Source organism: Oncorhynchus gorbuscha, linkage group LG14 (genome assembly GCF_021184085.1).
Source record: "Oncorhynchus gorbuscha isolate QuinsamMale2020 ecotype Even-year linkage group LG14, OgorEven_v1.0, whole genome shotgun sequence".
NCBI lineage: Eukaryota > Metazoa > Chordata > Actinopteri > Salmoniformes > Salmonidae > Oncorhynchus > Oncorhynchus gorbuscha.
This window is the reverse complement of record NC_060186.1, coordinates 25678688-25702361: the sequence shown is the minus strand read 5'-3', so window position 1 is coordinate 25702361 and position 23674 is coordinate 25678688. Positions and strand designations below refer to the sequence as shown.

The following is a 23674-nucleotide window of genomic DNA, read 5'->3' as shown; positions in this document are numbered from 1 at the left end:
ACGCAGCATCTGAGGAAAACACGACACGACAGGGCGATACACAAACACAGCACGGTGAATTCTAGACAAGGAACCGACAGGACAGGAACGGAACACAAAGGAAGAAATAGGGACTCTAATCAGGGGAAAGGATCGGGAACAGGTGTGGGAAGACTAAATGATTGATTAGGGGAATAGGAACAGCTGGGAGCAGGAACGGAACGATAGAGAGAAGAGAGAGCGAGAGAGTGAGAGAGGGAGGGGGAGAGAGAGGGATAGAAAGAGGGAAAGAACCTAATAAGACCAGCAGAGGGAAACGAATAGAATGGGAAGCACAGGGACAAGACAAGATAATAAATGACAAAACATGACAGGCACACCTGTAAATTGAAATGCATTCCAGATGACTACCTTATGAAGCTGGTTGAGAGAATGCCAAGAGTGTGCAAAACTGTCATCAAGGTAAAGGGTGGCTACTTTGAAAAATATAAAATATATTTAGATTTGTTTAATCTATAAATTGAGTGTGATGTCTCCACTATTATTCCACAATGTAGAAAATAATAAAAAATAAAGACATCCTTGAATGAGTAGGTGTGTTCAAATTTTTGACTGGTACTGTGTATATTTTTGTTAAAAAATGTTTTACCTTTATTTAACCAGGCAAGTCAGTTAAGAAAATATTCTTATTTTCAATGACGGCCTGGGAACAGTGGGTTAACTGCCTGTTCAGGGGCAGAACGACAGATTTGTACCTTGTCAGCTCGGGGGTTTGAACTCACAACCTTCCAGTTACTAGTCCAACGCTCTAACAACTAGGCTACGCTTTCTTATTTTTCCTAGATATAGGACAAACACTTCAAAACCGTGTTTCTTCTTATTTATTTTACAGCTGTCTTTTGTTGCTATTTATGAATATGTTATACAATGCGTTTCTATGGCCTGTATTAGTAAAGGCCAAATTCTATTTTTTCTCAAATATTTTGAATACCTAAAGAGGTCCTAAAATTCCAATTCAAATAGCTAAATGATCCATAGAATGACCATCTTATAACAATTCCATGTGTCTGAGTGCTGTCCTAAGGGGGGGTTGGTTTCGGATATTGATCTGAGCCTCGAATAGCTGGCCGAGGGGGACTCTTCTCTTGTTTCATCTCTTGACATTGTAGGGTTGTGTGATGAAATGTTTGGAGTTGAGGGTGCTTTTTTCAATTCGAATAATGAGGGGTATTGGCCCAATTCTGCTCTACATGTGTAAGGGTGCGTGCTGGTGGCAGGAAAGTCAGGCGCAGGTGATCGAACTTGGTATAAACGGGAGCAGTTTAATAAGTGCTCAAAAACTCAGAAAACCAAAATATAAAACACAAAAAACAAGTGGGTACAAAACCCGTCGCACACCAGAACATTACTTGCACAATGCTTACAAACAAACATTCACCGACAAGGACAATGAGGGGGAACAGAGGGTTAAATACACAACATGTAATGAATGGGATTGAAACCAGGTGCGATACAAGACAAGACAAAACCAAAGGAAAATGAAAAGAGGATCAGCGATGGCTAGAAAGTCGGCGACTTCGACCGTCGAACGCCACCCGAACAAGGGGAGGGACCAATTTCGGCAGAAGTCGTGACAACATGCGTCATTTTGAGTTTTTCTTTGCACTTGCAAAACTCTGCATGTAGTATTTTTATTGGATGTTTTTACCATTTTGTAAATTCTTTATTGAAAACCTTGCTGCCTTATAGAGCAGTTGCTTCTATAACTGACTGGAAAAGGTTGAGCCAGATCCGAATTGGAATTAAGACTTGAATGTTTCTTTAAATGGCATAGAATGCTCGTCTTACTTTCGCGCCCATCTTGTTCACAGCCATGGAAACAATGCAGAGCACCCCCTCCCCTCACCTCCCCTCCTGGGTAGGCGTGTGTGTGTGTGTGTGTGTGTGTGTGTGTGTGTGTGTGTGTGTGTGTGTGTGTGTGTGTGTGTGTGTGTGTGTGTGTGTGTGTGTGTGTGTGTGTGTGTGTGTGTGTGTGTGTGTGTGTGTGTGTGTGTGTGTGTGTAATAGAAATGTGTAAGGGCTTTTGTAACGCCGGTCCTCAGTACCTCCACTGCCACCAGCTCACAGAATAGGGGCTCAGGCTCAGGGGGTAGAGAGGAGGGGAGAGGTTGAGAGGAGGAGGAGAAAGACTCAGCTGTTTGTGAGAGACACACAGCAGGAGAGAGGAGCCTCAACTCAGGTCAGGTACTATAACATATATCCAGTAGAGGAGCCTCAACTCAGGTCAGGTACTATAACATATATCCAGTTAGGTTCATTCAGATATATCTGACGCAGTTGGCCTAGTGTGTGTGTGTGTGTGTGTGTGTGTGTGTGTGTGTGTGTGTGTGTGTGTGTGTGTGTGTGTGTGTGTGTGTGTGTGTGTGTGTGTGTGTGTGTGTGTGTGTGTGTGTGTGTGTGTGTGTGTGTGTGTTTTGGGGGTACTTTGAGTTGATTCTGACTCTGCTATTATGAGACTCAGATTGGAGTGTTGCAAATTGGGAGGGGAGAAAGAATTAGCCAGGCTAAATCTGGGGGGGGGATTATCAGAAAACAGAAAAGGTGCTTGTGCCTTTGTCCAGCTAATGCTCCCTGCTTCCACCATCTAACTCATGTACATATGCGCATTGTGTTGGCCTGTGTTTCCTATTGTTTCCCGTGTTCAAATGAAGTCAGAATCATCTTTGTCATCTGAGAACATGGATTTGATTTCCAGTACCTGACAGTAACTGTGCCGAGGTATTTGTGAATAGCCACTTTTGGATTCTCATACTTCAGAGGTAAGAGTTATAAATTCACTATTTTCTTACTCATATTCATAAGCTACCATGCTCGGTTTGGGGCTAATTACAGACCTGTAGGCTCCAAATGTGTGTGTAAAGAATCAAGGGTGTTTAGTTGAGTCTAGTCTTCATTATAAAACTATTTGTTGAATGATTTAAAGGAGCATGGAAGAACCTCAAAGAAAACATACCATCAAAATGCATCTTATATGCCTGCCCTTACAGGAAATCCACATGATTTCACATGTTCACCTTACATTTTATGTGAAATCATGTGAAAACACATTTTGGAACACAAAGTGATCACGTTTTCACTTGTGTCGTTTAATGAAATCACATGTTGCTTTACATGTTATCGCATTATCGTCACATAAGGTCACATGTGATCACATGAAAACATGTTTTTGGAACACTTCCCATGTTCACATATGAAATTCATATGGTTTTTCCATAATGGTGAGCCAGCTGAGATGCAGTGTGCTGTCCTGTGTCTGACTGGATAGGATGGGTGATTCAGCAGAGGACAGAGCGAAGCTGATCAGCCAACAGGAACTGTGTGTCCCTGACAAGCACGCCACCAAATGTTCCACACTCAAGGTTCTTCATGATGCTTTAAAATGCACACGCACGAATTTGCATGCACTCTGTCTGCCCACGCATCCACACATGCACATGTAACCAGTGTGAAATGGCTAGCGCGGTGCGTGCTAATAGCGTTTCAATCGGTGACGTCACTCGCTCTGAGACCTTGAAGTCGTTGTTCCCCTTGCTCTGCAAGGGCCGTGGCTTTTGTGGAGCGATGGGTAACGGTGCTTCATGGGTGACTGTTGTTGATGTGTGCAGAGGGTCCCTGGTTCGAGCCCAGGTAGGGGCGAGGAGAGGGACGGAAGCAACACCGTTACACACACACAGACACGTGTGAACATATGCACTCACGTCGTTCCCATGCAGACACACACAGACAAAAAAAAACATTGGCAAGCACATTCATACAGACAAAAAGACAATAATGTGTTTGTCAGCAGTACATCGTGGTCCTGTCGTCCGCCTCCTTCTCCAAGGCTCTGTCAGGGAACTACGTGAAGAGTGCCATCACTCAGAGAGACACCTTGACCTGTCCAGCTCTCTCATCGGACTCAAAGATGGCAGCTTTGAGATGGGTCTCAACAATAACATTGAGTTGCTTGAGAATTCATGTAGTAAAAACCACATACAGACTACAGTATGGTCCATTTTTATGTGGTTCAATCAGTCTGTTCTCAATACTGTCCAGTTTAATAGTTATTCCTATTAATTGATTGACTGGCAGTTTGTCCATAACTTTACTGTCAAACCCCTAGCATTGTTTTATGTGCTGCTGTGTTGTGGTCGTCTGGAATCCAAACTGATATGTTCTTTTTCGTAAAAAATCTAAGCTTAAATGTGCATTTCCAGACTACTGTAGTGTTGTGCTTTCTTGCAGGTAACCTGCTGTTCCTGGCTGTGGTCAGCCATTTTGGGGCGAAGCTGCACCAGCCCAGGCTCATTGCTACGGGCTGTTTCCTCATGTCTGTAGAATCCTTCCTCACAGGCCTGCCACACTTCTTCATGGGACGGTAAAAACAACTTAATTACTGGTTAAACTTGTACTTGTATAGATACTCCTATACAGATGATAGTTTCACTTTAGAAATAAAGAAATCTATCCAGTTGTTGATTAATTCATCTCAGTTCATTTAGAACTAAAGTGTTGCGTAATTGGTCAGGTGTTTGATTATGCTTTGGGGCCATACATGTTAAGAGTTGTGTAATCCTGAATAAAGGAGGTATGCTGTGTACCTGTGTGTCTCTGTATGATTCCCTCTGTAGACTGTGTGAGGGAATCCAGCTCCCACATTTGGATTAATGTGTTCCTGAGGAACACTCTGAGGGGGATAGGAGAGACCCCCGTAACCCCACTAGGCATCTCCTACATTGACGACTTCGCTAAAGCTGAAAACGCTGTTTTTTACATGAGTTAATTCCACTCGCAGCAAAGTGGAAGCCACTGTGTGTGTGTGTGTGTGTGTGTGTGTGTGTGTGTGTGTGTGTGTGTGTGTGTGTGTGTGTGTGTGTGTGTGTGTGTGTGTGTGTGTGTGTGTGTGTGTGTGTGTGTGTGTGTGTGTGTGTGTTTGTTTGTTTGTTTGTTAACCGTAAAATGAGCATGTGTCATGTATTCTAAATACGTCATGACTAGGTTTTGCAAAAACCAAAAAGGGAATGTATAGAAAGTTCCAGGAGTTTTGCGACCCGAGTCATGACATATGTAACTGAGTAGATAGGGCTGCAGGCTTAACTGTGTGTCTTATGGTTGACAGCATGTCTACAGACCGTCACACTGCTAGGACCCGTGTTTGGTTTCCTGCTGGGGTCGTTGTGTGCCAGACTCTATGTAGACATTGGGATAATCACATACTGTACATATTACTGTGTTCGGGTCCTTTCTACTAAGCAATGTATAATCATTTTGAATCCAAATCCATTCAAAACCACGCAAAAAAAATGGTCAAACGATTCCCTTGATGTTATTACTATTATCCGTATGGTATGTGTATCAGTGTTTATGATAGAGATGTGTCTCACCTCTTCCGGAGGCTGTGAACGTCACCCCAAGGATGCCCGCTTGAGTGGGGACCGGGTGGCTGGGTTCCCTGGTCTCCTCTGTCATCGTGCTCCTGTCAGGCAGGGAGAGGAGAGCAAGCTGCCTCCCAGCACCACCTACTCAGGATGGGGCAGGGAACATCACCCCACATCAGACCATGGCGCTGAAATTGCAAAAGGTGGTCAGACTTTCATTGGCGACGTTCAGATAACTTGTGACTAGAGACCAACGTTTTTCTGGGTCACTCAAGTCATGTGGACAAGAAAAATGCCTGGCCCCATTTGAGATAGAAATATAATCCTGTGCCGATCTCTTATGATGGACATTTCTATACAGGGGCGTTACATTCTATACCGGGCCGTCTAACTGTAAAGAATAAAGACTTGACGCATTCACATAACACAAACCAGAAAATGTAACCGTGTTGTATGTTTTTCTCTTATAGTTTCAGGTTTCCTACCGTCATACCAGAAGTTCAACTCAATCATTGGCCTGCTCATGTTCAAAGCCAAGTTCATGGAACAGCAGTTTGGCCAATCAGCAGCCAGAGCCAACTTCCTCATTGGTTAGAAAATGTAGCTACATGTTCCTCAATCACCTACTATCTTTATAAACCAACTATGGCCTCTCCGTCACGTTTCCTTCTGGTCCTTTCTCATTGTGAAGTCAAACTCTATTGGTTGGATTGGGCCTGAGGTTTAGGTCAGAGACCGAGACAAGGGCTGTGCTTAGACAGGCAGCCCACTTACGATATTTTATCCATTAACTGGCCTTTCGACATATCACATCAGATATTTTCGCATTAGCTTCTTTTCAGAGCATATCAGATTGGTCAAAAGACCAAATACCAGGGATGCAAACTAGTCACCTTTCGGTGAATCAAAAATAGGTAACATCCATGATTCAGTGTAGAGCTGATGAGAAAAGTTTGGGAGGGAGAGCTTTGGACCACTACTGGCTGTAAGCAAATGACTGATGCGCATTTGGAGCAATACTGGCTGTATCCAAGGCTCAGTCAATCGTTCACATTTACAACAGAATGCAGCATGCGACTGAAGAGAGAAGAGACAACCAACTTGCTAGTTACAGCATCAGCGCTCGCTCTGGAAAGACAGCAGAGTGTGGAAAGGCAGTTTTCCGGTTACAGCAGCGCGTCCCCTGAACGATAACGAAGAGGTAGGTGAGAAGCCTGACAACGGAGACTGGGGTGAGAAAGTGATGAAGCTACTTCATGACCTGTAACCGAAAAACAATGGCCTTTGGAAAGTTTGAGGTGAGGTAAGGGGGAAGGTGTGGTGGAACAGGAATTATTAGCATTGTATCTTGCTCGCTGGATCAAATTCTCCGCGTTAGCTAGCCAGAGAAATGTTGAGCAACATTATCCAACTTAGCTGATCAAATAATTGAGTTTATGCTGTGAAAATTAGCTGTGTAATGAAGTCAGACAACTAGCAAACAGGAACGTTACAACATCGGATAAGCTAACGTTAGTAAACGAACCAACTCGTTTTAGTATTAACTGGTATACAACTAATTGCCGTTCCTCAAGTTATATTGTTAAGGTAGTTGCTTACTGGACCCTGGCAATCTGTGTGAAATGTTAACTAGCTAACGACCGAACTACTATCAATGAACCAGCTGTGTTTCATCTCCTTAATGGCCTACCTCCTCCTCCTTCTGCAGTTTGACATTAAGTTTTACAACATTCCTACAACGTGTAATTATTACATCTGATTGGTTGGTTGGTGGGTCATTTATATTTAAAAACTAAAGTTTTGATCAGTGGAATATGAGGGAGAGTTAGACCAAAACACACATGGGATTGTGCCTTGGCTCCCTCTTGCGGGAAAATACAGTATGGTTGTTACTGAGCCAGGATTCCTGGATGTTTTGTCACTGTGCCAATGTCGATGATAGTTCAGCAACAATTTATTTAAACATTTTTGCCAACCATTTTCTCTGTCCCCAAGAGTGTAACAGAGGCTGCTCCTGCTTGGCTGGGGAGTGGGACCCTGTGTGCTCAGACAACAGCATCACCTACACCTCCCCCTGCCTCGCAGTCTGCTCCAGCTTTACAGGATACGGAACGAACACCGTATTATTAATAATGTCCTGAGTGTACAAAACATTCACAGGGATTCTGGCCCATGTTGACTCCAATGCTAACCACAGTTGTGTCAAGTTGTCTGTGTCTTTTGAGTGGTGGACATTCTTGATGCACACGGGAAACTCTAGAGCGTTAATAAAAACAGCAGCGTTGTAGTTCTTGACACAAACTGGTGCCCCTGGCACCTACTACCATGCCCTGTTCAAAAGCACGTAACTATTTTGTCGTGCCCATTAACCCTCTGAATGGCACACATACACAATCCATTTCTCAACTGCCTTACAATAACAAGTAACATCTGTAAGGGATTATAGCTTTCACCTGGTCAGCATATGTCATGGAAAGAGCAGGTGTTCTTAATGTTTTGTACACTCAGTGTAACTCAATGGCACTGAAATAAGTTATTTTCAACCATTACCTGGTACCTTGTTGGGGCCTTATCTCCCACCTGGGATGAAGAGGAATAAGTAAGTAATTGCTGATTGGCAATAAACTATTATTTTGATATGTGGAACAAATATGGTGTGCAATTCCTAAGTAGAGAAGGTTATCTCTGGTAGTTATTCAATATGACTTCAAGTTTTACAGGACACTCTTGTAAAATAGATGTTTTAATGTCAATGTGACTCCCTGTTTAAATAAAACCACAATAAAATTAAAATAAACATCAACACAAACACAGGATATGGGGTACGCATGGTATCACATCATTACATACTAGACCCTTCTGCACCTGCATTCCAGCACCTTTCCAGCATCTGGTATTGACTCAACATCTTTGAGGTGGGGATAAAGAAATGTGGGGGAAGAGGTGGAAGTTGAATGTATGATTCTGATATGTACAGGTAAGTTCATTGTGTGTGTGGGGGGGTGGCGCGCACCAATGTGTGTGTGCGTCCATGTTTGTGTGTGTACTCTGAGGTGTGTTTGAATATGAATGAGCAGCAGTGTTGTGATCTTCCTTGCCCTCATCACATGTCTCGGTGGCTCCTCCTACTTTTTCATCATCACAGTCATTCCGTTTAGGAGTGAGGGGGACAGCCCCCACACTCATTGCTGAAGACTCTCCCCAAAACAACTGTACCCCACAACAAACTGAAAGAGATTTAAGGTGCACACCCCTAAAGATGTAGCCAGAACAGGATAACTCCCTCCAAGCTCACAAAGACACAGGAGGAGGAACTATCCAACACCCAGGGAGAGAGAACGAGTGACCTCAGTCAAACACAGACAGAAAGAAGAGGTGTTAGAGGAGGTTACCCCAGATGCCATTCCTCCTGCTCATGTGAGCAAGGAAAGAGATGACAAGCCTTCTGATCAGGCCAACGGGCAGGCTGAGGGAGAGGTCATAGTGATTCACACCCACAGAGAAAGACAACCCACACAACCTCTTGGATGAGATGAACCACACAGTATTAGAGGCAGGCTTTCAGGGCTAGCCAGTCAGCCAGCCTGCTCTGATCCTCAAGTCAGTTGTATTTAAATTTATGTTCATTAAATATTTTTATTCAAGATTTGAAAAGTCCCATTTACTTAATGATATCCTTTCACTGTCTGCAACCCTCAAGAACCAGGGTGATACTGGGTCACCCTTTTCCTGGGCAAACTCAACTTGCATATTGTCATAGATTAGGTCAAAATGTTCATCTTTTAACCTTGCTTGAATAAAACAATGCATTTATTATAGTGCGCAAGAGTTGCGCTTTTTCGTTTTCTATGATGATTAAAGGTTTTGGTTGCATCTCAACTCCACGTTGGTTGAGCTCCCTCCGTTTTTTTTGTCGTCAAATACTACTTTTTTTGTTTTGTTAACGTTTAGTAAGTAAATTATTAAAAGCATTAAAATTGGAATGTTTCCCACTTATTTACACAACCTACTCCACACTTGCAAAGTGAAAGTTTATAGAAATGTTCTGAAATTCAGCAGTAAACAGGAAAAGCAGAATTGAATCCAATTATTATAATGCAAATAATTTAATGGTCTATGGTTCAATCCCATTTCTGAAGGTCTGATGAATAACTAATATTGTTCCTCCTCTTCCTTGTGGCAGGCGCAGCAGCACACTGCCCTCCAAAGCCTGAAAAAAAATTGCCGGACTTTCCCTTTGCATGCAGCTCTGCATGGAACATCCAGTGTCACATCCTTGGTGACGTGTGGGGTGACATCTGGGATGACCACAGCAACATCCTCTGGAAAGGGAGAAAAGAGGGACAGAATGTAAACAAATGCAAACTGTAGGTTCTAAACACTGGCCAGTTGAAAGGTTCTACTAAGATGTCATGACAAACGGCACCTGTCAGTGTTACTCACCTGCTTGGATGTCATTTGGCAGAGGGACGAAGACGGCCATCTTGAGAGTCCTTTCTTCAGGTGTGACATCCACAACCTCCAAGAGGGAAGAGATGGGCTCTGCCTCTCTATTAGGGGTGATGTCCACAACATTTCGGTGGAAAGAAGCCGGATCTGCCTCTCTGTTAAGGGTGATGTTCACAACCTCCAGGTGTGAATTAGCCGGGTCTGCTTCTGTCTTAGGGGTGATTTCCACAACCTCCAAGTGGGAACAAGATCTGTCTGCCTCTGTTTTAGGGCCGATGTCCACAACCTCAAGGTGGGAAGAGGCCTGGTCTGCCTCTGTGTTTGCGTTGATATTCACAACCTCTATGTGGGGAGAAGCCGGGTCTGCCTCTGTGTTAGCAGTGACAACAACAATCCTGATGAGCTCTACTAGTACATGTCACCGAGATGTCATCACAACAGGCATCTGTCAGAGTGCTCTCTATCATTGCTACTCACCTGATAAGATGTCTGGAGGTGCGGTGGAGATGGCCGCAGCGACGACAGGGAGGACTGGAAAGGTGGCTGCAGGGTGCTGGAAGCAGCTCTGTACCTCGTCAGACACAAAGGCACAGACAGATCTCATATAAAATGGGCTCTGGAGGTCATCCGTGGAGAAGGACTGACTGATTCTCCCGAGGGTTGACAACACAGATTCAAAAGCCGCAGCGCGGGAGAAAGGGATTTGAGGGGAAGGGGCCTTTAACATGCTGGAGAGCTTCTCCACTACGGCCGCCACCATGCCCACGGCCATCCCGCTTACTAGGATTGGGTGCCCTGAATGGCCTTCCTTTGGCTGAATCCACAGGGCCAGGAGGAGCCTTGGCACCACCTCCACAACCACCTGGGATGGGCTGAGCAGGTTGCTACGGGACTCATTGGACAGCTCGCCCATAATGCTCCTTACAGCTCTTTCCACGATGCTGTGGACCTTAGGGTCGCTGAAATCAATAAAAAGGAGAAGACAAAGCTAAACGATGTGCAATGTGCTCACAGAGAACACTGTTACAGATGTGTAGATAAATGGATCAAGTCATATGCAGGGCAGTACATGGAACTCACATGTCAGCTGGCGAGGTGGAGTGCAAGGAGCGGCGGAGCTTGCAGACAGCCTCGTGCTCTATGTCTATCATTTTTAGGCAAGTGTTGACTTCCCATGTCTGCCGTAAAAAACAGGAAGTCTGATTAGTGAAATTTCACAGCATATCTATTCTGCTGTACTAACCAGTTGTTGAAAGGCTAGTAAAGAGCTCACTGACTTGTAGTATGTGTCTAACTCTCATTGCCTTACCAGCCGAGCGAGGTCATTCCCCTCCTCCAGGGTTTCCTTCCACACCCTTCAAATAAGACACAGAGCAATTCAACTTTCCTGGCTTCTGATTTTTCTGTTGTTTATTTTACCCACACCTCTTGGAGTGCTGCTGGTGACAGGGAATGGCAGTGAAGGTGAATGATGAAGTGGTACTCACCTCTCCCTAAGGGATTTTTTGCCCTGAGACACCAGCCAGTCGCTCATGTGCTCCGTGGTGACATGGTGCGGGACCTGGCCTTGACTCTGGAGCAGCAGATAGTGGACCATGAGCTTCTTCTGCAAGATGAGGTAAGGTGTGAAATACCATATCATGTGCATTCTGAAGGGCCTCTCACAACATTTCACAACTGTTCATGCATCACAATTTGCGAGTGTTATTAAGAACTCTTATGACCATCTTCTCTAAACTGTCTTGAAATACAACTCTCTTTCTGTTGTTTATGTTTTTTGGGGGATGAATCTTACCTGTTTATTGTAATATGTTTCCTCCCAGCAGGCCTGCAGAGTCTGGAAATAAAGGCTGCTTCTGCAAAATTCCTTTGAAGAGAATGACAATAATGATGCTTTGTTATGCACATTGTGCACAGGTATTTATAGTATGCTTAAATGAATATCTCCAAAGATTACCTTTGTGGGACCATAAGTGAACTCCGGAATGCACCAAACCCTATCCATGGTAAGATGGTGAAGAAATGCAGCGCTATAGATATACGAGATGCTCTAGAGATAACAGGAATAAGTTAAAGTCGCGAATGATCAATTACTGTGGAGTCGTCCAATATGCTGCACTTAGAAATGAGTTGTAGGCAATGCTTGGCACAAAATAGAATGTTTACATTCTATTGCTATGGAGAAATGGAATGTGTAGAACCTTTATAAATGGGTATTATTTGGATATATAAGTCGCTCTGGATAAGAGCGTCTGCTAAATGACTTAAATGTAAATATATTTCTGTGTCTTGAGTATAATTTCAAATGTTGAGAAATGAAGAAGGGGAGGGGTGTTTCGCAGGTATGCAGTGCATTCGGAAAGTATTCAGACCCCTTGACTTTTTCCACATTCTGTTATGTTACAGCATTTTATGTTATTCTAAAATATACACACAATACCCCATAATGCCAAATCAATAATAGGTTTTAGACATTTTTGCAAATTTCTTAAAAATAAAATCAGAAATATTACATTTGCTTAAGTTTTCAGACCCTTTATTCAGTACTTTGTTGAAGCACCATTGACATTACACCTTTGCCCCAGTCTTGAGGTCCTGGGTGCTCTGGAGCAGGTTTTCATCAAGGATCTCTATGTACTTTGGTTTCCCTCTCCTGACTAGTCTCATAGTCCCTGCTGCTGAATAATATCCCCACAGTAGGGATAGTGCCAGGTTTCCTCCAGACTTGACGCTTGGCATTCAGGCCAAAGAGTTTAATCTTGGTTTCATCAGACCAGACAAACTTATTTCTCATGGTCTGAGAGTCTTTAGGTGCCTTTTGGCAAACTCCAAGAGGGCAGTCATGAGTCTTTTTACTGAAGAGTGGCTTTGTCTGGCCACTCTACCATAAAGGCCTGATTGGCAGAGTGCTTCAGAGATAGTTGGCTTTCTGGAAGGTTCTCCCATCTCCACAAAGGAACTCTGGAGCTCTGTCAGAGTGACCATCCGGTTCTTGGTCACCACCCTGACCAAGGCCCTTCTCCCCCGATTACTCAGTTTGGCTGGGCGGACAGCTCTAGGAAGAGTCTTGGTTGTTCCAAACTTTTTCCATTTAAGAATGGAGGCCACTGTGTTGTTGGGAACATTCAATGCTGCAGAAATGTTTCGGTACCCTTCCTCAGATCTGTGCCTCGACACAATCCTGTCTCGGAACTCTACGGACAATTCCTTCAACCTCATGGCTTGGTTTTTGCTCTGACATGCACTGTCAACTGTGGGACCTTATATAGACGGGCGTGTGCCTTTCCAAATCATGTCCAATCAATTTAATTTACTACAGGTGGACTCCAATCAAGTTGTAGAAACATCTCAAGGATGATCAATGGAAACAGGATGCACCTGTGGTCAATTTCAAGTCTCATAGCAAAGGGTCTGAGTACTTATGTAAATAAGGTATTTTTGTTTTTTAAATTGTTTATACATTTGCAAAAATGTCTAAACATCCGTTTTTGGGGTATTGATTGAAAAGACTCGATCCATTTCAGAATAAGGCTGGAACGTAGCAGAATGTGGAGAAAGTCAAGTGGTCTGAATACTTTCCGAATGCACTGTAGACGAGTCTCTCTCCAGAATGGCTCAGCTGTCTCCTGCCATTTCATGTTTCCTTGTGTGAATTGTTTGCCCTTTTATTATTTAAAAGAAAATCAATTCCCCATTACGTATGTCACCAGTAGTAAATGTACCATTAACCCCTGTCATTTGGTTACATTTTAATTTATTTGAATGCATGTATTAATTAGTCATTTACCATTCTCAGAGTGGAAACGTCGTTTGCAGAGTAACCATCTATGAAGTTTTGTAAATTTGTTCATTGTCTTCTGTTTGGAGTGCTCCATGTGAACATAGAGCATGGGTCTGGTTTCTCTGACCTGATAATGCTGAAGTGAGCCTGAGCACGCATAGAACAAAGTACCTAGCCAACTGCTCAGAAATGTTGAAAGATGTTTATTTTTATTTATTTTTTTACATCCATTGTGAATGATAATATATTAAAACTATAGTTTCTCACAGTAAACTGTTGCACATATGAAAATCATAAATGGCACCCAAAACAGTAGAAATGGTAAGATAAATTGTAAGCTTAGCCAAACTTTGAACTTACCCGCAGCCTATGAAGTCTTTAAAGTAATTGTCTCCACGTTTCCATGGTCAGATTTTGCCTATAGGCTTTGAACCAAGGTGAGGCATACCTCATGATATGAGGTAAAACATACAGGTTTCAAACAATTAAGTATATTTTCAAAATGCATACTGCCTGCAGCTCACGTTGTAAAGTGGTGGGTGATGCGCTGACAGCCTGTTGCCTGCACTTGAATGGGGAGGAACACTTCAATTACCATATGAGAAATAAAAATAGTGGCTATTTTTGTCGTTCACCAAAACCGTTTGTAACACGCGATTGCATTTAGAATCGTTGCTCAGTGAATGAATGGTCTTCTTAACCAGGGAAAATGCAGAGTGCCAAATTCAAATAAATTACTATAAAAATCAAACTTTCATTAAATCACACATGCAAGATAGCAAATTAAAGCTACACTTGTTGTGAATCCAGCCAACATGTCAGATTTCAAAAAGGCTTTTCGACGAAAGCAAACGATGCTATTATCTGAGGATAGCACCTCCGTAAACAAAGAGAGAAAAGCATGTTTCAACCCTGCAGGCGAGACACAAAACGCAGAAATAAAAAATATAATTCATGCCTTACCTTTGACGAGCTTCTTTTGTTGGCATGCCAATATGTCCCATAAACATCACAAATGGTCCTTTTTGTTCGGTTAATTCCGTCTATATATATATATCCAAAATGTCCATTTATTTGGCGCATTTGATCCAGAAAAATACCGGTTCCAACTTGCGCAATGTGACTACAAAATAAAAGTTACCTGTAAACTTTGCCAAAACATTTCAAACTACTTTTGTAATACAACTTTAGTTTTTTTTAAATGTAAATAATCGATAAAATTGAAGACTGGATGATCTGTGTTCAATACAGGAAGAAAACAAACTGTAGCTAGCTTTCTGGTCACAGCTCTATCTAACAGTAGACTACAAGTGACCCTCTTTCTGAACAGGGCTACTTCTTCATTACACAAAGGACTAACCTCAACCAATTTCTGAAGACTGGCATCCAGTGGAAGTGATAGGAACTGCAAGAAGGTCCCTTAGAAATCTGGATTCCCAATGAAAACCCATTGAAAAGAGTGACCTAAAAAAGAACAAATCTGAATGGTTTGTCCTCTAAGTTCTGTTATACTCACAGACATGATTCAAACAGTTTTAGAAACTTCAGAGTGTTTTCTATCCAAATCTAATAATATGCATATCTTATCTTCTGGGGATGAGTAGCAGGCAGTTGAATTTGGGCATGCATTTCATCCGGACGTGAAAATACTGCCCCGTCACCAAAAAGTTAAAGCACATGTTTTACTCCAGCTGCAACCAGCTGAGAAGCAACAGTTGAAATCCCACTCAAATAGTCTGTATGCTGTGCACGTGTAGTTGTTAGATAAATAAGATGCATGACGACTAACAAAAATACAACCAGGCCAAATTCATTTAAATTATGCAAATGTTCCTATCGACCGATAAACATGACGGTCAAATTTATTTCCATCGACTGGTATTTCCATCAATTAATTAATTAACTTTTGCAGCGGGATTTTTTTTATTGACGGAAACCATTGTGTGTGTGTGTGCGTGTGTGTGTGTGTGTGCATGCACATTCAGTGACTGTGTTTCTGTAACATAGCCTTGCTCAAGGTTGTCCACATCTGATCTGATACACATATACTCCTGCCTGACAAAGACATTGTTCCTGCAGGCAATCCTACCATTACTGCAACCTCAGGAGATCCTTTCTCCTCCTATTTTCCACCCTTCATTCACTGTATAGAACGCCGCAGCCCGTCTGGTGTTCAACCTTCCCATGTTCTCTCACGTCACCCCGCTCCTCCGCTCTCTCCACTGGCTTCCAGTTGAAGCTCGCATCCGCTACAAGACCATGGTGCTTGCCTACGGAGCTGTGAGGGGAACGGCACCTCAGTACCTCCAGGCTCTGATCAGGCCCTACACCCAAACAAGGGCACTGCGTTCATCCACCTTTGGCCTGCTCGCCTCCCTACCACTGAGGAAGTACAGTTCCCGCTCAGCCCAGTCAAAACTGTTCGCTGCTCTGGCCCCCCAATGGTGGAACAAACTCCCTCACGAAGCCAGGACAGCGGAGTCAATCACCACCTTTCCGGAGACACCTGAAACCCCACCTCTTTAAGGAATACCTAGGATAGGATAAAGTAATCCTTCTCACCCCCCCTTTCCCCCCTTAAAAGATTTAGATGCACTATTGTAAAGTGGCTGTTCCACTGGATGTCATAAGGTGAATGCACCAATTTGTAAGTCGCTCTGGATAAGAGCGTCTGCTAAATGACTTAAATGTAAATGTAAATGGTATGCTTCTATGTCTTTATGTCTTGAAAGATTAAGCTCTTTATTTTGTCATAATGGGTATATATGAGGATTGGAACCTGTTTCGATTCATTACGCGGGTATCCAGCTACATGTTGCTTAGACCTACTAATCCAACCTTGGTTTACAAGTGAAATTAATTGTTTACCAATGCCTATACAAATCTATTAACCATATCTATTTAAAGCAATGATTGTCAATTGAAAATGTGGTTGTTGTGTTATCTTGTTGTGCGCCTAGTGTCAGAGTCCTCTTAAGCACGTTATTCCAATATTTCTGAGCTATGAATTGACATAAGGTACAATTTTGCAAAGCTAATCGGGTAAAAATAAGAGTATGAATGCCAATAAACTTTTTTCTTGAATTATATGCATAATAGTGTAGTTAACAAAATCGCTCAGCGTGGGAACTTTTGCTGGGTGGGAAGCATCCGTTATAAGTCTCCATGGCGCGTATAGACCATCACTTCGTTGTCTTGTTGGTAATATAAAAATGCATGACAGTGCGCATTGTAAAAGTCTAACAGTTGTTTTTCTTATTGTTTCTCACAAACAGATATTTGAGAAGGGAATTTTGTGCAGTTGTACCTATGATGCACAGACACACTAAAGCTGTACAGTGTAGTTTGAAAAGTCAGTTTATATTATTTGCAGATCGAAATATGTAACATTTGAAATGAATGTGGCAGAACAGTTTAGCATAAGGTTCCTGTGGGATTCTTCTCCTTCAGTCTTTTTGCCTCCTAAGCCTCGTTTCCCATTACGTGGGATTTTCCCAGTGCCAACTTCACATGAGATGGCCGCTGTCTACTGCCATGTGGTGCTGAATGACAGATCTCGCGTTTCCGATTTCGCTGCTGTCCATTGTGCTGAAATATCCAATCTCGGCTATTTGCAAATGTATGACCAGCCAAATTTAACCCCACACATACACACACGTTAATGGTAATCTCTCACACACTTTTGAACATTGCACAAGTGTGTTTGTTTTAATAAAGATGCGAAGAATGAAATCAATGTGTGGATGTTGATTGGACAATGTATAGGTGCTTTACAGAAGCCATTTTGTGCCATTCCCTATAGTGTGAATTTGACTGGAGCATGATCAGATTGCTTTGTTTAAGCCAGAATGGAGATTTGGTCTGAGAAACGATGCCCAATATAGCATGTTAGCTGTGAAGAAGAAAACAATAAGGCCATGTTTATATGACTCCCTTTCAAAGAGTCACTCATTTATATTGTTCTTGTAGATATACAGTGCCTTCAGAAAGTGTTCATACCGCTTAACTTATTCCACATTTTGTTTTCTTTCAGCCCGAATTCAAAATGGATGAAATTATAATTGTTTATCCTTTCCTGCTACACACAATACACCATAATGACAAATTGAAAACATGTTTGACATTTTTGCAAATGTACTGAAAATGATTTACATGTTTTCACAATACATGTTAGAATCACCTTTGGCAGCAATTAAAGCTTTGAATAAAATTTGATCTGATTTGATTTGATTTGAGTCTTTCTGGGTAAGTCTCTAAGAGCTTTGCACACTTTGATTGTACCATATTTGCAATATACAATATATACATAACCAGTCAAATGTTTGGTCACATCTACTCTTTCAAGGGTTTTTCTTTATTTTTACTATTTTTAACATTGTACAATAATAGTGAAGACATCAAAACTATGAAATAACACATATGGAATCATGTAGCAACCAAACAAAGGTTAAAGTAATGACAGACTGCCGTTTCTCGTTGCTTATTTGAGCTGTTCTTGCCAAAATATGGACTTGGTCTTTTACCAAATAGGGCTATCTTCTGTATACCACCCCTACCTCGTCACAACACAACTGATTGGCTCAAACGCATTAAGAAGGAAAGAAATTCCACAAATTAACTTTTAACAAAGCACACCTGTACATTGAAATTCATTCCAGGTGACTACCTCATGAAGCTGGTTGAGAGAATGCCAAGACTGTGCAAAGCTGTCACCAAGGCAAAGGGTGGCTACTTTGAAGAATATCAAATATAAAATATATTTGGATTTGTTTAAACAGCATGATCATTACATAGGTGCACCTTGTGCTGGGGGACAATAAAAGGCCTCTCTAAAATGTGCAGTTTTGTCACACAACACAATGCCACAGATGTTTCAAGTTTTGAGGGAGAATGCAAATGACTGTTGCCAGAGAATTTAATGTTAATTTCTCTACCATAAGCCGAGGCGGCTTTAGAGAATTTGGCAGTACGTCCAACTGGCCTCACAACTGCAGACCACATGTAAGGCAATGTGTGGACGAGCGATTTGCTGATGTCAACGTTGTGAATAGAATGCCCCATGGTGGCAGTTGGGTTATGGTATGGGCTGGCATAAGCCATGGACAGGGAACACAATTGCATTCTATCAATAACAATTTGAATGCACAGAGATACTGTGACGAGACCCCGAGGACAATTGTCATGCCACTCATCCGCCGCCATCACCTCATGTTTCAGCATGATAATCCACGGCCTGCAAGGATCTGTACAGAAATCCTGAAACCTGAAATGGCCTGCATACTTACCAGGCATGTCAGAAAAATCAATTAAGCATAATGATTACGGCTCTAGATTGCAGGAAAAATCTGTTTGTAGCTAAGCAGGCCAGCGGTGTCGTAAACTGTCCCTTCACGCCTGTCCACTGATTAGTTGCTAGGAGTCATGGTCGCCAGGGGGTCAGCAAATCACAGGCAGTCAGCTTGTGTCCCAGATCCCCAACTCCTGCATCTCCTCCCAGTCTCCCTCAAGCAGAGACAGAGATCAACCTCTCTATCTCTGCCTGTACTCCCTGTTCACCCACGACTGCGTGGCCACGCACGCCTCCAAATCAATCATCAAGTTTGCGGACGACACAACAGTGGTAGGCTTGATTACCAACAACGACGAGACGGCCTACAGGGAGGAGGTGAGGGCCCTCGGAGTGTGGTGTCAGGAAAATAACCTCACACTCAACGTCAACAAAACTAAGGAGATGATTGTGGACTTCAGGAAACAGCAGAGGGAACACCCCCCCCTATCCACATAGATGGAACAGTAGTGGAGAGGGTAGCAAGTTTTAAGTTCCTCGGCATACACATCACAGACAAACTGAATTGGTCCACTCACACTGACAGCGTCGTGAAAAAGGCGCAGCAGCGCCTCTTCAACCTCAGGAGGCTGAAGAAATTCGGCTTGTCACCAAAAGCACTCACAAACTTCTACAGATGCACAATCGAGAGCATCCTGGTGGGCTGTATCTGTCATGTATTGTCATGTTATGTCTTGTTCCTGTTCTTTCTCTTCACTTCGTTTCCCCCTGCTGGTCGTATTAGGTTACCTTCTCTTCCTTTCCTTCCCCCAGCTGTTCCTCATCTCCTCTAACGACCTCATTTACTCTCTCCCACCTGTTCCCTTTTTTCCCTCTGATTAGGTCTCTATTTCTCTCTCTGTTTCTGCTTCTGTCTTTGTCAGATTCTCGTTTGCTTCACCCTTGTCCCGTCCTGTCGTAATCTGCCTCTTCATCAGATGCTACGTGTGATCAGGTACCTCTGTCCTCTACAACCCGCGCCTACCCGGAGAGACCAGCAGTCTGTTGCCGCTAACCCTGCTATTCTTCTCTGCTGCTAGAAGGGGACTCTCCTGTAAAGATCAGAGGACTTTGTGATTTATTTGTCGCCCTCTCTGCGGGTTGTCTATTTTGTCAATCGTTACATCTGAAGAGGATATATGTCTTCCCTGTGTTTGGACATTAAAAGACTCTGTTTCTGTTAAACCGCTTTTGGGTCCTCACTCAACTGCATAGCAGTATCACCGCCTGGTACGGCAACTGCTCTGCCCTCAACCATAAGGCTCTCCAGAGGGTAGTGAGGACTGCACAACGCATCACCGGGGGCAAACTACCTGCCCTCCAGGACACCTACACCACTCGATGTTACAGGAAGGACATAAAGATCATCAAGGACATCAACCACCCGAACCACTGCCTGTTCACCCCGCTATCATCCAGAAGGCGAGGTTAGTACAGGTGCATCAAAGCTGGGACCGAGAGACTGAATAACAGCTTCTATCTCAAGGCCATCAGACTGTTAAACAGCCACCACTAACATTGAGTGGCTGCTGCCAACACACTGTCATTGACACTGACCCAACTCCAGCCACTTTAATAATGGGAATTGATGGGAAATGATGTAAATATATCACTAGCCACTTTAAACAATGCTACCTTATATAATGTTACTTACCCTACATTATTCATCTCATATGCATATGTATATACTGTACACTACATCATCGACTGCATCCTTATGTAATACATGTATCACTAGCCACTTTAACTATGCCACTTTGTTTACTTTGTCTACACACTCATCTCATATGTATATACTGTACTCGATACCATCTACTGTATGCTGCTCTGTACCATCACTCATTCATATATCCTTATGTACATATTCCTTATCCCCTTACACTGTGTATAAGACAGTAGTTTTGGAATTGTTAGTTAGATTACTTGTTGGTTATCACTGCATTGTCGGAACTAGAAGCACAAGCATTTCGCTACACTCGCATTAACATCTGCTAACCATGTGTATGTGACAAATAAAATTTGATTTGATTTGCCCATCAACTGGACTCGTGGTATAGTGTGCGTGCACATTCTTGATTGTTGTTCTTTATAGTTACTTCTGTTGCCTCTTGTAAGTTACTTCTCTGTGTTTACTTTGTTGTGTAATACTCTGCAGGTAGCCATGCCACTTATACAGTCCTTCCTTTGTTAACAGTGTTGTTGCTCTACTTGTGCTATCAGTTATTGTGTATATTCATCACCCCTGTTTTCTGTCCGTTACTGAACCACTACCTTACCATGTCCATTTCATTAGTGTGTGTCAATAATGTATCATTGAATGTAACTCAGAGGTTGCCTTCTTACCAGCCGGGGAGGTGCTAGTGCAACCTGGTCTCAGAGCATTTTGTAATATTCTGTATGTATATCAGAGACACCACATTTGATATGATATGGTATGTATTCATTTGTGAATGTCTATCACCCATTTTTTACAATATGTTACGAATTACAATTCTTATTATACTGTATGTTATGAATTTGCAAAACATACAACATGTTACAAATTTGTGAAACGTATGATAAGAATTCTTGCTAGGTGGCTAACTTTAGATAGTTGGCTAACATTAGTTAGGTGAGGGTGTAGGGTTACGTTTAGGAGTTAGGTTACAGGGTAAAGGTTAGGGTTAGGGGAAGGATTAGCTAAAAGGGTTAAGGTTAGTGTTTGGGGAAGGGATTAGCTAACATGCTAAGTATTTGAAAAATTAGCTAAAAATTAGTAAGTAGTTAAAAAAGTTTCTAGTTAGTTAAAATTCTCAAGTTGGCCGTGATCAGATAGGAACTCGCAACCTTTGGGTTGCTAGACATTCGTGTTATATGCCAACCCATCCACCCTGACGAACCACCCTTCTTTCATTTTTATCTTAAGTAACTATCTGTCTTACATATCCATACCAAACGTAACATATAATACGAAACCGTAGTGTCTCGGTCCCCAGATTGACATTTTCTATGTAACATCTAGTCAATGAGACCAGGCTGGAGTCTGGAGTCCAATTGGAGTCTCTCTTTCACTCTTAGGTGTGGTGCTGGCTCTGGATGCATGTGCTTACGTGCTACTGGGCCTTGTCGTCCTGATGATCAAGAGGAAGCTTCAGGGAGACCAGGAGTCAGCTGAGGATGTGGAGCTTAAAAAACACCCAGCCATGGGGCTCTGTAAGCAGGGTAAAACAGACTTGGTGAGTTTGGTTGCAGCTGCACTCTGTTTAGAACTACTCAAGATTCCCAGGAGATGTTCCATCTAAGAGGACACTGCTGGAGAGTTCCATGGTTATCTCCATAGTGATTGGCTTGCGGTGGTTCCTGTGGTGCGTTCCGAGTTCGTCGACCCAGCTCTATCCATTTTCAATAGGGGCATCTCAAATGACATTTGTCGAGTGCAGCACTACTTTTAACAATAACCATCTGCTAAGTGAAAGTTTATTTGTCTCAACAACTGTTGTTTTAAGGAGTTGGTGTTGTTGTTTTCCTGTATTGGCATTATTATTGTGATGACGATTCTAACTATTGTTGTAATGAACATTAGTCCCCACTTGGTGACAGCACAAAGCTGAAAGATTAAGCTCTTTATTTCGTCATAATGTGTATATATGAGGATTGGAACCTGTTTTCGATTCATTACGCAGGTATCCAGCTGCATGTTGCTTAGACCTACTAATACAACCTTGGTTTACAAGTGAAATTAATTGTTTACCAATGCCTATACACATCTATTAACCGTAACTATTTAAAGCAATGATTGTCAATTGAAAATGTGATTGTTGTATTCCCCTGTTGTGTCAGTCCTCTTAAGCACGTTATTCCAATATTTCCGAGCTCTGAATTGAGATAAGGTACACTTGCAACGCTAATTGGTTAAAAATAAGAGTATCAATGACACTAAACGTATGACTTGGATTATATGCATAATAGTTTAGTAAAAAAATATCGCTCAGCGTGGGAGCTTTTGCTGGGTGGGGGAAGTATACTACAAATGTCTCCATGTCGCGTATAGACCATCACTTCGTTGTCTTGTTGGTAATATAAAAATGCATGACAGTCCGCATTGTAATAGTCTAACAGTTGTTTTTCATTTTGTTTCTCACATTAAACAGACATTTGAGAACGGAATTGCTTACAGTTGTAGGTATGATGCACAGACACACAAGCTAAACAGTGTAGTTTGATTAATCAGTTGAAATTATTTGCAAATGTATTCCCTATTATTTACAAATCGAAAGATGTAACATTTGAAATGAATGTGGCAGAAACAGTTTAGCATAGAATTTCTGTGGGAGTCTTTTCATTCAGTCTTTTTGCCTCCTTGGCCTCCTTTCTCATTAGATGGGATTTCCCCAGTGCCAACTTCACATGAGATGGCTGCTGTCTACTGTCATGTGGTGCTGAATGACAGATCTCGCTTTGCCGATTTCACTGTTGTCCATGGTGCTGAAATATCCAAGTATTTCAGCACCAAGTATCTTGCTCGTTGGATCGAATTCTCCGCGTTAGCTAGCCAGAGAAATATTGAGCAACACTATCCAACTTGGCTGATCAAATAATTTAGTTTATGGTGTGAGAATTAGCTGGGTAATGAAGTCAGACAACTAGCTAACAGGAACGTTACAACATCGGATAAGCTAACGTTAGTAAACGAACCAACTCGCTATAGTATTAACTGGTATACGACTTCTTGCCGTTCCTCAA

The 23674-nt window shown here is 42.4% G+C and overlaps 2 protein-coding genes across 2 annotated transcripts; one reads left to right on the top strand and one right to left on the bottom strand.

Moving 5' to 3' along the window:
• The first annotated feature begins 3305 nt into the window (after positions 1-3305).
• LOC123995509 (solute carrier organic anion transporter family member 1B3-like) lies at positions 3306-4842 on the top strand. The gene is given in 4 exon segments (XM_046299159.1): positions 3306-3398; positions 3827-3896; positions 3899-3961; positions 4264-4842. Coding segments are annotated over 4 exon segments (363 nt in total). The 3' UTR covers positions 4401-4842.
• A 5472-nt stretch (positions 4843-10314) lies between these two features.
• Positions 10315-12046, bottom strand: LOC123995508. The gene is made up of 6 exons (XM_046299158.1): positions 11803-12046; positions 11641-11712; positions 11333-11451; positions 11155-11200; positions 10926-11023; positions 10315-10804 (listed from the first exon to the last, which is right to left on the bottom strand). The coding sequence occupies exons 1-6, from the start codon at positions 11848-11850 to the stop codon at positions 10315-10317; spliced, it is 873 nt and encodes a 290-aa protein (XP_046155114.1). The 5' UTR covers positions 11851-12046.
• Positions 12047-23674: the final 11628 nt, after the last annotated feature.